Here is a 15,351-nt window from a genome sequence, read left to right as displayed (position 1 = left end):
TCAGCCCTTCAGAGTGTTCTTCCAGCACCTCAGGTGACTTTGGATAAAACAATAACTCCAAATGTGGGAGAGTACATTTAGTCCTGTTTCCTGTCTATAGTTTTGATGTCTGGGTTTTTCACATACAAGAGATACAAGAACATACTTATCCCTGTAACAATTTATGATCAAGAATTAAGTGCATGTTCCTTACGTGTAACATTTTGAAGCCATTGGTGACTCTTGTTGCTTGATATACTAGCAGTATCTAAGCTAGCTATGGGTGACTTCAGCTAGTGGTGTTTCCAGAGATCAGAAGTGAGATGTTTTGCCATCCTGCAGTTCAGAATGCAAGCAAGATCAAAGTGCTTTTAAAAGACCGCCCTTTGTTCTGCACCACCTACATGGAACACTAGACTACTAGAAAGGGCTTAAAAAATGTGTCTGACGCCTACTAACCAGGTGACCAGACCTGTTAGCAGCACAGTTTGAATGATTTGGGACAGAGCTGGTGGCAGTGGGATTCTGGGGCAATTCCCTGGTCAGCGAGCCGTCCTCAACACCCAGCTACTGGGAAAGGGAAAGGTGCTGGGACTCCTACTGGGTTGCTTTACCTGGACCTCCCTTGGGGTTTAGTCTTTCTAAACAATTTCAAGAGGGTGTAACTCATGATTCTTCTCTGCTATACTTGCTTTAAGTTTCCTTTATGATTAGGGCCAGTGCCTGTGCCCGCCTCTGTTCATAGATGTCTCAAACAGAAGCAGAGCAAAACTGAGATGATTCTTACCAATTTCACTTTGCCCAGTGGGTTCTAGACAGGTTCTACTTGTGAAACAGACCAGAATCTTGTTAGTGACTCTTTTACAGCTTGGGAAAGCAATGAGCAAGAGAAGAAGCACTGAAGTGGTCAGCCAGTTTTCACCCTTAGGAGGACAGCTGTACACCAGTTCCCATTCAGAAGGTTATCTTTGTAGCCATAGGGCTAGACACGTTATTATTTAAAATGAAAGCTTAGATTCTGCTGGTATTGATGGCTTAGTAGCCTCCCCCATCCCCCAAAGGGCTCACATTCTCCAAGGGATACCTTCCTCTTGCAAAGGATGAATAGTTAAATGGATTTTTCAAGGCCTGCTACTAGACATCAGGTCTTGACACACTTAGGCTATGTCTACACTACCACTTACGTTGGTATAACTTACACCGCTTAGGGGTGTGAATAAGCCATCCCCCCTGAGCAACAAAAGTTACACCAACCTAACTGTTGGTATGGACAGCGCTATATTGGCCGGAGAACTTCTCCCGCTGAGGTGGCTGCTGCTGCTTGTTGGGGGCGGAGTAATTAAGTCAATGGAAGAGCTCTCTCCTGTCGGCTTAGAGTGGCTCCATTAGAGTGTTTACAGCTACATCGGTGCAGTTGCACCGCTGTAAACTCTTTAGTGGTGCAGTCACTGTGGTCCAATCGGCTGCTAGTATACATTGTCACATGGTGTGGAAGATTCTTAAAAGGAAGACAATTCTCTTTGCTCTATAACTTAATATGTAAGCGTGTGATGTGCTAATGTGATAAGGGGAAGGTGCAAAAGGTTGCGGTTCCTAACTGTCTCTGCTTGCTGGTGTCTTTCTGTCCCATTCAGTTCCTTCTATATAGTAACTTTTTCCTATTATTCCTTTCAGGATTCAGAAGGAGGTCTCTATGTGTGCATGAACACGTTTCTGGGATTTGGAAGGGAACATGTTGAAAGGCACTATCGAAAAACAGGACAGAGTGTATATATGCATCTGAAACGACATGTGATAGAGGTGAGATTTCTAGCTTCCAGACCAGCTATTCAGATGGTTCTTATACCTCATATGCAACTTCAGATAAAGTATCTGGGAGATGGGCCAAACCTGAAATATCAAATCTGACTCCCTTTGAAATTTGGGCTGGGTAGAGGTCAGATTTAGATCCTTGGGTTCAAACTCAACTGTGCAATTTTTATTCAAACCACCAGGGGCCAGATTTTTAAAGGTATTTAGTTACCTAAAGATGCACATTGGTGCCTATGGTGATTTCCCATCATCCCCCCTCCCCACCCCCCCAAAAAAAGAAAAAAAGCACCTAGGTGTCTAATTCCCATTGATTTTACTGGGCACCTATGCTCATCTTTAGGTGTCTAAGTAGCTTTACAAATCTGGACCAAGAGGCCTGTACATTGGTTCTGGTTCAGATATATTTGGAATCTTCTGAGAACGAGGGTTTTCATGAGATTTTGGCTCAAGCTGGCAGAAATTTACTCAGAAGAGTGAACCTTAGTCCTCATTTGCGCTGTAATCCAAACTCTAGCCTGAAATGGACCCTAGATCCAAACACTGCTTCCCAGATGAATCTTTTATAATACAGACAAGCTTCCTATTAGATATACGTCCCTACTGTTACTGGGTTTACTATTGATATAAAATGTTAAGGCCAACTGTGTTTGTGTGTGCACATGCATAGATTTGTTTGGTGTTTGTATTCTAATACAATGGGCTGTTAATGAACTCTGACCCAAACAGAGTAGAAGGTGTGGTTTGGTTTGATGTGCCACTCAGTTTACTTTCCAATGTAGCTTTGAATCCTTGGGTGAATTACTGGGACTGAGATAGTTACTTAGGGTGGGACAAAGAGTGCTTCCTGTTGTTCTACAGCAGTGATCTCTTTGGCTGATCAAGGATCTCCCTTGAACTTGGAAAAAGATCCTGTCCATTCTTACTTTATCAGAAGAGTGGTGGCTGCAAGTTCAGGTGAGTCGGTGTATGCTAAAAATTAGGGAAATCCTCTTGCAGAAGATTCCATGTCCCTGGGCAGTTGGGAAATAGCTACATTTCCATCACACTGTTACTGTAAACTTGTGGTAGACTGGGCAGGTTCTAGCAAATGTTCTTTTGGTGAGTGGATTTAGTGCTTGTGAAAGGTAAATGCACTGACTAGAGCCAGGTGGGCAGAAGTCCTATTCAGGCTTACATATGAGTATCACCCCAAGCCTCCAATGTCCTTGTTATTCTTACAGACGTATTGGAACATAAGATTTCATGGGTGACTTCCCACTTTGTCGGATGCATGCTTATGCTCCAATACGTCTGTTAGTCTATAAGGTGCCACAGGGCACTCTGCCGCTTTTACAGATCCAGACTAACACGGCTACCCCTCTGATACTTGTTATTCTTGTCGTGAGAGAGTCTGCTAGTCTTGCCAAAGTATGTGGGAGGTTTCAGTATAAAGCCAAATTGGGGTTAAAATGGGATCTCCAAAATCCCTTTGCCTGTTGTGTTGACAAGGATTTGAACCAAGATCTCTAGAGATGGAAAGCAAGTACACTGATGTTCAGCTCAGTGTCAAAGTAAACATAAGCGGCTAGATCACTGCAAAGACACTCTTCGGCTACTGAGGAATCTTGGGGCTTCTTTGTGGGTTGCATCTTGGTAGGACATTGGGAGAACTCACCTGCCAGGTTCAGCAAGATTGGGGCAGTACTTGGCGAGTGGATGATACAGTGGTAATTGATTAGGCAGTACTCTTCTGTCCACCTAGAGCCTGTTATGTAATGTTAATGGCTGCAGTGTTCCACCCCAGAGGTGGCTGAATATCCATAACTTCCAGAGTTTGTAACCTACATTGGGATTTTTCTGAATGAGAGGGGACCTATAAACTCACAATTCGATAATATTACTATTTCTCTGAGAAACAAGGGATGTCTAGCACAATGCCCCTATGTTAATTGTGTGTGTGTATGTACACGTGTTTAGATATGTCTCCAAAGGTTTAGATACAGTGGGGCGAAAATGAAAACTACTTCTCTGCTTCACTTTTGCTGGACAACATCATAAATTCATACATGTCTTCATGTTACCGTACTAGATGTTCGGCCTTAGGACATTAACATTAATTAAATGAGTTAATTGGAACTATAAAAATATAATTGAATGGGTCTATGATCCACACAATTTTGCAAATGTGTTATCTCGAAGTCTGAAATGACCCCACATTTTGTCTACGTTCAGGAAGACCAATGTCCATGTTTCCTGATGAGTGCTTGTACCCTGGTGCAGATGGACAGGCATTTGTGTGTTGCTCCTGGAAAGAGTAGTTCAGGTCATTCAGGTACCCAGAGATATCAGCAAAGTTGGCTAAGCCTGCCACCCATACTGGATGATTGAAGGCATCATTAAGGAGAAACTTGCGATCCTTTGTGAGGACCTGAACTTCTCTGCTCTTAAAACAGCTTGTTGGGATATTGCTACCTTGTGGGAGCCACTTCCCTCCTGTGGAGTTGCTAGTGATGGGGCCCCATGTCATAGCAAAACAATGCCAAATGTTGAGAACCCGTTAGACTGCCTCTAATGAGGTTCACTTTCTTGACAGCTTCATGAAGGACCCAGCACAGGTTCTCGGATGCTTACTAAGCACTAGGGCTGTATGAGACCGAGAAGCCATGCGGCACTGTGTGCAGTGACATTGGATGGAGGTGACCAGGTTGCTATTCCTGTCTCTCATTGCCTTGGTATCAGCCCTGCAGAATGTGGAAGTCTTCGTCACTTCCTGAAGTGTCTGGGATAAGTATGTGTGTCCTGGCACAGCTTTACAGAAGAGCAAGGGGCAGGTCCTCCACTTGTGTAAATTGTCTTAGTTCCATTGGTTTCAGTGGAGCTATGGCAGCTTATAATAGTGAAGGATCTGTTCCCAGGTCATCTTTCATAGAATCAATGGGAAACGTATGTCACTGGCACTGCAAGCTGTGCAGCACCCCTATGGTAGCAACATCGGTTGACTCACCACATTGAATTTTTGCATAGTTATTTTTTTTCTGAGCTTTAAAAACCAGTTACTCTTCTGCAGCCTCAATGGCTGTGTTGCCAGTACTGTGCACAGCAGAGATATAACACAGGCAGTGTTCAGTTGGATGCTCTCTCTGCCTTAGCCCCCGTGACTTTTGAAACCATTGCGCTGCATTGGGAAGGGTAATACATGGCAGGTGCTCAGATACTAGATAGCGATGGGCCCTCTTGCGAGAACATAGATAACATGGAGGTTCATTACACAGATCTGCGATTCATAGAGCTGCCAAATAAGGTTCCTGACACTTAGTACAAGTAACATGGGGAGACCGACATAGCACTGCTATTACTACTTCACCCTGACTCTGCCTTTTGTTGGAGGATCTTAAAATGCTTTACAAATATTAATTAATGCTTGTAACAGCCTGTGAGGGAGGAAAGTTATCACCTCTGGCTTACAGATTGGCAAAGCAAGGCACAAACTCCCTGGGCCTGCTTCTTCAGAAGTGCTGAGCGTCCACCACTTCAGTTGAAGCCAGTGGGAGCGGCAGGTGTTTGGCACCTCTGAAAATCAGGCTGAGATATTTAAAGATAGGGAGCCAAAAATGGAGGCACCCAAAGTGAGTGGTCACTCTCGACAATGTTGGTCTTAATGTCTTGCTCCAGGTCTCACATGGAGTGGTGGGAGTTCAATCCCAGCTTTCCAGTGTGGTGGTTGAACCACTGAGATAATTTGGAGTGTGTGGGATGAGGGGAGGAGGCAACCATCTGTTCTGTATGTTGCTGCTTATGGTAGTAGATCTGGGATATTTTTTAAGAGTGAGAAAATGTGTTTCTTTTCTGTTTGTCACTTACATTGCATTGAGAAAATGAGCTAGTTTTTAATACTAGTGGCCACTCCCTTTGCCTACAGGGTGAATAAATAAAAAATCAGTATGATAAATCTGAACGGTAGGTTTTGTTGTTTTGATAAGTGTAACCGAGAAACATTAGTTGGTGTCTGTTCTTTCTGATAATGGAAAACTTTTCTATGGGGTGTGAAAGCTTGTTGATGATTCTAGCCAATCTCTTTGGCCGAAGCTTTATTTACGTAGCAGAAAGAATCACCCAAAATATGTGAACTCTTCGCCTCCTTGTCAGCAGAGACAAACACATGAACTCTTCCTAGGCTGACAGATTCTGGGCCTGTCTCTTTCCACCTGTTGTATCCTAATTTTACTATTTAAAAAAAATAATAAAAAAGCAACAAACTTAAAGGAGCATGACATTATGTTACATGCTGTAAAACAGTGCATGGTTCTGAATAGCTTAGAAAGAGTTGTGCTTGCATTTGCTTTTATGCTTATGGTGCTGCCGGTATTCTTCCCATTGCTTTGTAAAGCACTTTGAATTGACAAAAGCACTACCTGAAATTGAAATTAGCTCTATCGCTGGAATATCTGTCACACAGCTGTGCTCTGCTCTGCTCTGCTCATAGGTTTTTGCCATCTTAAAACTAAACCAGGCTGCCTAGATAGGTTTTCTGCATAGCACCTAACGCTTACAGACCACTGTGATCACTCTCATTCACTTCAGTGGGAGCAGGCTCAGGCCCTCATTGAGGAGGCATTTATTTTAGATTATTTACTTCAGATAACAGTCTGTTATAACACCCAAGAGGGCCCCGGTGGCCCACCTGGATTGGTAATGGGAGGCAGAGTCTTTCTTCTCCGGCTCATCATGTCCAGTCTGCGTCCAGTCATTAAGCACTCTTGACATCTGATGGTGTGGGAGTAGGTGTGAAATTACGTGATGATCCCATCCAGTTCTTAGGGTATGTGTGTGTGTCATTACCAGTGCTATCACAATCGGTCTGCTGGCAGAGGGGAGTAAGTGGACATATAGAATAAACTACTCTGACTTCCAAAGGTGGTCCCACTGGATCAGGGTCAAGTCCCATTGGCGAGGGATATGAAGGAAGCGTATGCTTCTGCTGCCCCTGCTGTAGGTGTTCTATGGTTAAATAGAGGACTTTGTTGTTCAGGGATGTCCGTCTGGCACCTTTTACCAGTACTAAATTTGTACCTGTGCATCCCTCCCCCGAAAACACGCCGAACGCACACTGACCCCTCTACCTGTCGGGGGAAGCTCCGGCATGAGGCTGTTGTTTGCTTATTTCAGGTTCACAGGTTAGATTTTTAACTGTATATTTTCTTTTTTTCTTTCCAGAAGGTACCAGGCGCATCTGGTGGAGCTTTACCAAAAAGGAGGAATGCAGTGCTATTTTTAGGTATTGTAGATAGCTGCTCTCACACAGTCCTTGTGTCTAACCCCAGTGCATGTGCATTTGGGTACACCTGCCACTCCAGCATGTCCGCCTTATTTTGTTTTGTTTTTAAAACTGTTCAAAGTAGAAAGATTACAAATTTGTAAGTGTCTTCCTTTTAAAATAAATTATTAATGATCATCCCAAAACAGCCTCACAGATATTCTCAAACTGCTTAGGGTTTGTTAGACACCTGTCTGTCTACTTACATGTGCGCCATCACCATAGTATATTGCTTTTATAAAATGTGAATTTGGATTAACTTTTTATATAGGGCCAGTCTGGGGATCCCTGATTCCTGCTTGTGAGCAGTTGCTCTCAGGAGTAGTCCCATTAACTTCTGTGGAACTATTTGTAACTGCTTATGAGTGTGGGTAAGGGGTCCCCATTCTGGTCCAAAGTAAATGTAACTGTACATGTATACTGAACATCTTTTAATAACGCTTACACAATTCTATCTGCCTGACATGTCTCCCTGATATACACAAAGCAAGGAAGTGAGGGAAAGCAAGGGAAACCCCCAATGAGTTTCCTTCATCTGCCTCTAATCATCTTTCTATCAAACCCTAATTTTCCTAGATATCAGTTGATTTATGCATCAGCCAAGAAATCTTAGGACCCCATAAACTCCTTCATTGGGACCCTACAGTATCAGCTCCACTCTACACACTTCTGGGGCTTTTTTGGTGCATTTTCTGTGTATTTTTTTTCCTTTTCATGTCTTTCATGGGGTGGAGAGAGAATAGAAGCCATAGTCACTACTGAAAGTAGCTAAGTAATTCTTCCTGAAGTGAAGGGGTTAAATGTTTTCATAGCAAACGCCAGCTTTCTGATAGTGGAAGGGGGAACAATAGCTTGGCATCCCACTGGAGTTACTTTGGTCTGTGGAATGTGTTGCTGAGAGGATTGTGATGGATTCAATCATTTTTAATGGCAGGAGTAAGTTCTGAAAAAGGCTCCTGGAGAAAAGAAAAGAAAGGGGAAGTTAGTGAGAGGAGAGTAAACAAGTGAAGTTCTCTTCTCTTCCCCTTCCCGCCCCCCCACCCGCCGTAAGAGGAAGGTGCTGTTAATGAGGAGTTGGCAGGCACTGGTTTAAATGCCAGTTGCTAGCATTTCATATTTAGAATAATTTTCAATTATCACTAAACGATTACAGAGTGTCTGCATAAGCTTCCGAAAGAAATCAGACTGCCAAGCAGGGCTGCCTTGCAGTGTTAGTAATGCAAATGTGAATGAGATGCACACAAAAGAGGCTCATAGAAACACAGAACCAAATTTTGTTATTGCTAATTTACTGCATACGCATTTTATATAGCTTAGAGAGGGTCAGTGATGCACCATTGCTCCTCTGCCGTTTGTTGCTAGAAGAGGGGTTTGTTCCTGCTCTTTAAATTGTGCCCTTGCATCTGACTATTCTGCTCCCGTGCTGTTAGAGCTGTTCCAGATGTTCCAACAGCCTTGGTTCCAATTAATCCTTGAAGGCAGGGGAGTTACACCAGTGATGAATTTGGTCCATTGAATTGTCACTGTTTACCCCAGGACCTTATGGATCTGAGACATCTGTGGAGATTCTGCTCTCCTCTGGGCAGTGTGCTCCTTCATAATCCTCTGCACAGCTCTTGCTGCTTGGGGATGAACTGAAACTCTCTTGATACTGTCTCATTTTAATCCTTTAAGTGGTGTTTTTACAGCAGTGGTTAGCACCTGTATAGCCCTTTGTAAAGTTCTTTGAGATCTATGGATGTAAAGGTGAGTAAATAAATATGATTATCCCCATTCACAAATGGGGGAACTAAAGCACTGAGGGGTTAAGTGAATTGCATGAGGTTGCACAAGGAGTCAGTAGCAGAGGCAGAGTAGCAGAGCAGTAACCATGCTGCCTCTAGATGCTTTCTCATAGCTGGTGTTGAGTTGCCAGATGTTCCATCTTTACAGAACTTTAAATACTGCTTTTACTTGCTCATTCCATGATAGAGGCTGACACCAAACTGGCAGTGATTGGTCAGCCAATGCATATTCCTAGCCAGTCTGGGCTCACACAGGTAGTGGGGCTGCAATAGATGATCAAGTGACCTTCTGAGATAGGTTTTGGGTGTCTTGCTCTGAGTGATTCCTAGCAGCCCCAGTGAAGCTGGCTTTCTGTACAGTCAGGCTAGTTTGGGCACCTGTTACTCTGCTAGTTATAATCCTCTTTGATATACGGCTATTAAGGCTATTAAACCCCTTCCAGTCTCCTCTATTAGAAACACATCTTTAAAAATCTCATAGAATGGCTTCCAGAACTGCTGCTATCATGAGAATAGAATGGAAATGAAGAAATCTGAAAAAAGCGTAGGATCAAACCATTGAGATTCTCCTTCCCGAAACACTGAAAAGAGCCATGGTAGGGGGTGTGCTGCCAATTGTGTGAGTTAGAAACAAAAATTAGCCTAAGAAGGGAATAGAGAATCTTTTATTTGTGAGTTTGCAAAAATGTCCTTATGTGAACTTTGTGTGTGAACGTCTCAAACTTTCCCTGATGACATCTGGTTAATTGCTTCGGTAAACTAATTTGGAGCCAACATGGCTAGTCTTCCAGACCATAAGCACCTTGCAGGCAAAATGTGCTTGAGCCCTGTTTTCAGTAAGGATATCTTTAACTTGTCTATTTATTTTGCAATGTTACCGCCTTCTTAAAAGGGTTCAGTCATCTAGCTTGTGGCTCAATATTTAGATTTTGTGTTCATGTAAGTGTGATTGTACAAAATACAGACACTACTCTATGAATAGAAATGGTGATTTGAGGATTTAAACATTCCCCTGTAGCTTTGTGAACTTAAATACAATAGAGGTGTGCCAGCACATGAGAGCCAAAAGCGAAACGGGCTAAGAAGTGAGTGAAATTGTAACTTTCTAGTTTCATTACCCAAACTTAAGTGAAATTCAGAAAGGTGGACAGACAGCATATATAGTGAAAAGAAAATAGGAGATTACAAATATTGCAGTTTTAATAATTTGTTGTTTTAGATAGAGCCATAGGAAGTAGGAGCCCTGACTACAAAACATATTAACAACCATACTTACATAAAATCAGTATAACTAACCCTAACATTATTAGGAATACAACTAGGGATTTTAATTTTGTTGGCTTAGTTTTCTTGGCTACTTAACTTGTAATTTTGAAGAAAATCCATAGTACAGTGGGAGTGGAAATAATGATTATATTAACCGCTATGGTGTTAAACTGAGGTAAATACCTCATAGTAAAAAATAGTACTTAATGCTTTACATCTTCAAAGCACCGTGCAAATATTATCCAGTTTATAGTTAGTGATTTAGTGGATCCTAGTGAGAAGCATTGTAAAATCTCAGTTGTGCTGCAGTTTGGTTTCCTTTCACCAAACAGGATGAAATGGCTGTAGAGTATATTTATTATTTATCTATTTCTTTTATAGCTTTGCTAGTGAGCTTGGTGCTTTACAGACATGTCTGAAGACGAATCCTTGTTCCAAATGGCTCGCTTATCTGAATAGACAGATGCTGCATTCATGATAATTTGGGGGCAGCTGGAAGGAATGATTTGAGGTTCAAGGGCTTGAGCCTCTGCCATTCAAGGCAATGGGATCTGGATTGAGCCCTAAATGAGACTTGATTTTCAAGACCCCTTTGTAGGGCCTCAATATCGGTTGCGAACTCATTGATCTGTGTTATGAGGGAGCTCTCTGTCTCACACACAGGCATCACCACGCACACGGTGGACATCCTGTTTGGGGGTCCTGCCTGGGATCTAATTATGCCACTATTATTAGTGCGTTCAGTTGGTAACTCATCTAAATCTAATCTGGGCATGTCCAGTCAAGTGTTTCTCCCTTCTTTTCCCTCTAATGGCTTAGTTTACGGCACTCTCTGCCACCAACAGCCCACTCAGCTGCTGTTTTCAGTCAGCCAGCGGCAGTGCACTTCTCGCTATCACTAGGGTGATGCTTATGAGCTGGGCAGATGATAGCTGAGTAAATTTACCCTGCTGACTTCTTGCCCAAAATAACAATCCCAGCCTGGCCTCCACTTAGAGCATTGGTTATTTTGCCTTCCCTTTCGTCCTCTCCCTCAGCACGCTCTTTGTGACCCGTGGGTGCTCTGTTTTGATGACTACAATGTTTAATTGTGCCTATGACAGCCTCATAAAGCTCCTGGTCCCTTAGAAGGGAAATACATTGCCCTGTGTGGGTTCAGCATCAATGTAGCAGCCTTTCAGAATTGCTGTACACCAGTTGTCTGGTGCCTGTGTGAGACCTCAGAGCTAAAGTAAGCCCATTACTACACAGGGGTTCCTGGGCTCATGGTATTCAGGCATCTTGAAGTGTTGCCTTCACCTGGAAAGGGATTGTGTGGGAAAGTGGCTTCCCAGCATTCCTTGCTACTCAAGTTACATTGATTTCTAAATAAAATTTGCTCGATTTACAAGTAAAAATAGATTTTTTTCCCCCAATTGCTGGCTCGGCAAACCTAACCTAAGTTTTGAAATTCAAGTGGGTTCTTCCCTGCTCACGCATAATCCCCAGTAACAATTGTGGAAGGCAGATTCTGCCTGCAGTTTCTCCGGGGTAGCCCTGTTCTCTCATAATAGAACATAGTTAATGGTTCTGTTGATCAGATACGAACTCACCGTCTCTCAGCGTTTTTGGCTCTGCAGGGTTATTGGAAATAAAAAGGAAGGAGAATTTATTTTTATCACTGAACTAAACATCTCTGAACGTGCACAGGCCAGGGTTTTCCAAAGTGGCTAGTGATTTTGAGATGCTCAAGTGACCCCTTTTAGAAAGGCCTGGCTTAAAGTGCTGAGAACTCACCCTCTGAAAATCAGGTCCCTTTAAGATGTTAGTCACCCAAAGTTAGGCACCCAGAATGGCTAGTCAGTTTTGCAAATCTTGGCCACATGGAGCAGAAGTGTTGAGTGAGATGGTGCTGATTTTGCATAGTCCCTTTTCAAAAAAACACAAATTAAATCTTCATTCTTTCGCTAGCACTGATGGAACAGTGTATGTCTTTTTTTTGTCATGCTGCCTTGAAGTCAGTATGTCAGGCTTCTGAGGCGATTGTGCAGAGAGAATGTAATTTCGTGGTCTTGTAGCAATCTGAATGGCATGAAGCCTTAAAAGATAAATTAAACTTCCCCTTTTCCCTTTCTTCACTGTAGCTAAAATGGTGGGATACTCCTAAGTGCGTCATTACCCTCATCATCAAGGGATTGATTGCTAATGGGATACGGAATCTTTCATCTCTAGGTCACCGGTTCAAATCCAGGTCAGGTCAATGTTATTGGGCTTGGTCAAAATGGGCTGCTTGGAGTGATGGTGTCAGTCTGGTTCTTACACCCAGAAGAGCCGTGCCATTGCTATTTGTATATAGCAGATCATTAATGCTAGACCAGCTGATCATCCTTAATGTCTGTAAAGTGAAGAAATAAAAAATATCAAAGGCCTTTACAGATGTCTAAAGGTATTGGCAATGATCAGAGTAAGCCAGTGGCTCTCAACCTTTCCAGACTACTGTATCCCTTTCAGGAGTCTGATTTGTCTTGCGTATCCCAAGTTTCACCTCACTTAAAAACTATTTGCTTACAAAATCAGACAAAAATACAAAAATATCACAGTACACTATTACTTAAAAATTTCCTGACTTTCTCATTTTTATCACATAATTATAAATCAATTGGAATATAACTATTGTACTACATTTCAGTATATAAAGCAGTATAAACAAGTCATTGTATGAAATTTTAATTTGTACTGACTTCGCTAGTGCTTTTTGTGTAGCCTGTTGTAAAACCAGGCAAATATCTAGATGAGTTGATGTACCCCCTGGAAGAACACTGAGTACCCCCAGGAGTACATATACCTCTGATTGAGAACCACTGGAGTAAGCCATCCTCCAGTGCCCTCTGGTGGCTGATTGAAATGCATCGTTACAGGCTCCAAATGGGATGACTTACCTTCTCCACACCTATGTTGATATATGCTGGATATTTTAGCTGCTTTCGGGAACTGGAGCATAACATTTCTGGAGTTACCTAGAGACACTGTGTGTTTAAACTGTTTAGCCTTATGGACGGTGGCCACTTGTCAGTGTCTTGGGCATTACTGAACTTCAGCATGGTTTGGTGTCACACACCTCCGTGGCTTGAGGTTGTTCAGTTTGATTTTTCTTTAAGAACAGATAAGTTATTTTTAGGTGCATTCTGAAAAAGTTTAGCATTGTGTTTGGATCCATAGAATTCCTTCAGAATCAAGGGTTGAAATGGGAAATGTTAAAGACGCGCTGGGTTGTAGTGGAGTTATTGGGTGATCCGTAGTAGACTGCTGTGAAAATGATTTTTAAGGAAAAGGATTATTGAGAGAATTGGCTAGCCAGGGAGTTGGTAATGGGTTAGTCTCTCCTCTAGATCATCTGTTTTAATCTAGCCCAGATTGTTAGTGATTAAAGGTTGCTGTTGGCTGTCTTTTCAGACTATGTGCAGTGGGTTGGTGGGGTTGGGCCAGTTGTTATTAGACAAGTGGTCACATTATTAAAACCCCAGTTGGCACTAACTGATCCTGGTTTGGCAGCCTCAGCAGAGAGCCAAGGACTCAATGGAGCCTGGATTATTGTTGTCCCTAGAGGTGATCCCTCCAGGTCCGATTGAGGTGTATTAGTGTGAGAGTTTGGGAGAAGCTCCTAGTCATTCTGTTTATTCTGTGACTGTTCTGTGGATAAGTAGAGGGTGTAATTTAACTCATGCACCTTTCATCTTCACCTTACCCGAGATTTCGTACATTCCACATGTGCAGTGGTTGATGCCAGTGCTTGTTTAACATTTAAGTAGATCAGTAAAAATTATGTATGTACCTTGAGAACAAATGAGGGCCAACCTGAGTCAGCTATCCACCACCTCAGGCCAGATGTTCTCTTCTTCATGTGACAGTAGAAACCTGATGTCTAGATGGATTCTGCTTCCATCATGTTGATGGGAAAATGTCCATTGACTTCCATGAAAACTGCAACACTGTCATGTTTTTACTTCTCACTCTCCTTACGCTGCTCCTTTTTGTGGCTTCATCTTATAAAATCTGCATAGCATAAAGGAAGGGAAATGAAAGATGATAAAAGCACCCAAATCTCATGTAAATATTACTGCTTGTTAACCCAGTTAATCTTGAGCATTTAGTTTCCTATAATAATAATACTTGGGACTTTTCGGCTGTGGATCTCAGTGTATCATCTTCCGTATTCATATGTGTCCAAGAAGGCACCAGGAGAGCAGGCAAATGGTCACTGCAACACCCATCAGCTTCTTTTATTCTACGTTCATGTGTTATTGGTTAGGAAGGGAAGTTAGTTCACCTTACCCAAATTGCTCGGTATCGTTAAGTTGGCCACCCACTGATGGGCAGATCACAGCCAACATTTCCCCAAGAGGCCCTCTGCTTTTGTGCACTTCCATTTTGGGGCATGTGGCATAATGTGAGGCATGTGCGTCTTGATTTTCAGAGCTTCTGAGCAACCACAGCCCCAGGGGCAGAGAATGGGAGGTGCGGGAGTGAATAGTAGGTTCATGTTCTCAACACCTCTGAAAATCTGGGGGGCTCAAGTCGGGGCCCCCAAAAATGAGGCATCAAAATTAAAAACTACTTTTGAAAATGTTGGCCTCTGCTTCTCTGTACTTCACCTTCCTCATTTGTTCGTAATACTTCATGGGGAATGATGTGAGACTTCGATTATTCTTGTCTACAGGGAAAAGTGTTTTTGCTAAAATCGAAGGTGTGAATTTAAATTATATAGCTATACAGGTATAAACCCCAGTGTACACGCTTTTATTACATTACGCGTGCCTTTTTTGGTTTAGTTCATGTTGCATGGGAAGGCGTTTAATCTAAACCAAAGAAAGCCACTCTATATTGGAATAGGTGTGTCCACATGGAGGGTCACACTGGTATGACTATATTGATATAATGGGTAAAACTTTCCAATACAGACAAAGCCTCAGTGTTTGTAAAGTGCTTTGAGACCTAGATGAAAGATGCTACCAGAATGCATTATGTTCTTGTTCTTAATGAGTAACCCAAAAGAATACCAGGATCTTATCTACTTCCCAAAGTGCAATGTCCGTAACAACACAACGATGGCTGCTGTACTCAGCGGCCAGCGCAGCTGTGATTGTGAATGAGTATTAACTCAGGATGGATACTTTGTTCCTCAGCTTTTCCCCCCAGATAAATTGTCAGATTTCAGTCTAAACATTTTTTTAGTTTCCT

The 15,351-nt window shown here is 42.5% G+C and overlaps 1 protein-coding gene across 2 annotated transcripts in view; it reads left to right on the top strand.

Moving 5' to 3' along the window:
• The window catches only part of USP13 (ubiquitin specific peptidase 13), an 80,432-nt gene that overhangs the window by 15,704 nt on the left and 49,377 nt on the right, over positions 1–15,351 (top strand). For both annotated transcript variants that reach the window (XM_073359304.1, XM_073359303.1), the window contains exons 2-3: positions 1,654–1,779; positions 6,985–7,045. In XM_073359304.1, the coding sequence (XP_073215405.1) occupies positions 1,654–1,779; positions 6,985–7,045 (187 nt within the window). The remainder of the gene's footprint in view (positions 1–1,653; positions 1,780–6,984; positions 7,046–15,351) is intronic.

The sequence above is a fragment of the Lepidochelys kempii genome, chromosome 9 (assembly GCF_965140265.1).
Source record: "Lepidochelys kempii isolate rLepKem1 chromosome 9, rLepKem1.hap2, whole genome shotgun sequence".
Lineage (NCBI taxonomy): Eukaryota > Metazoa > Chordata > Testudines > Cheloniidae > Lepidochelys > Lepidochelys kempii.
The sequence above is the reverse complement of the archived record's forward strand: the minus strand, read 5'-3'. Positions and strand labels throughout refer to the sequence as shown.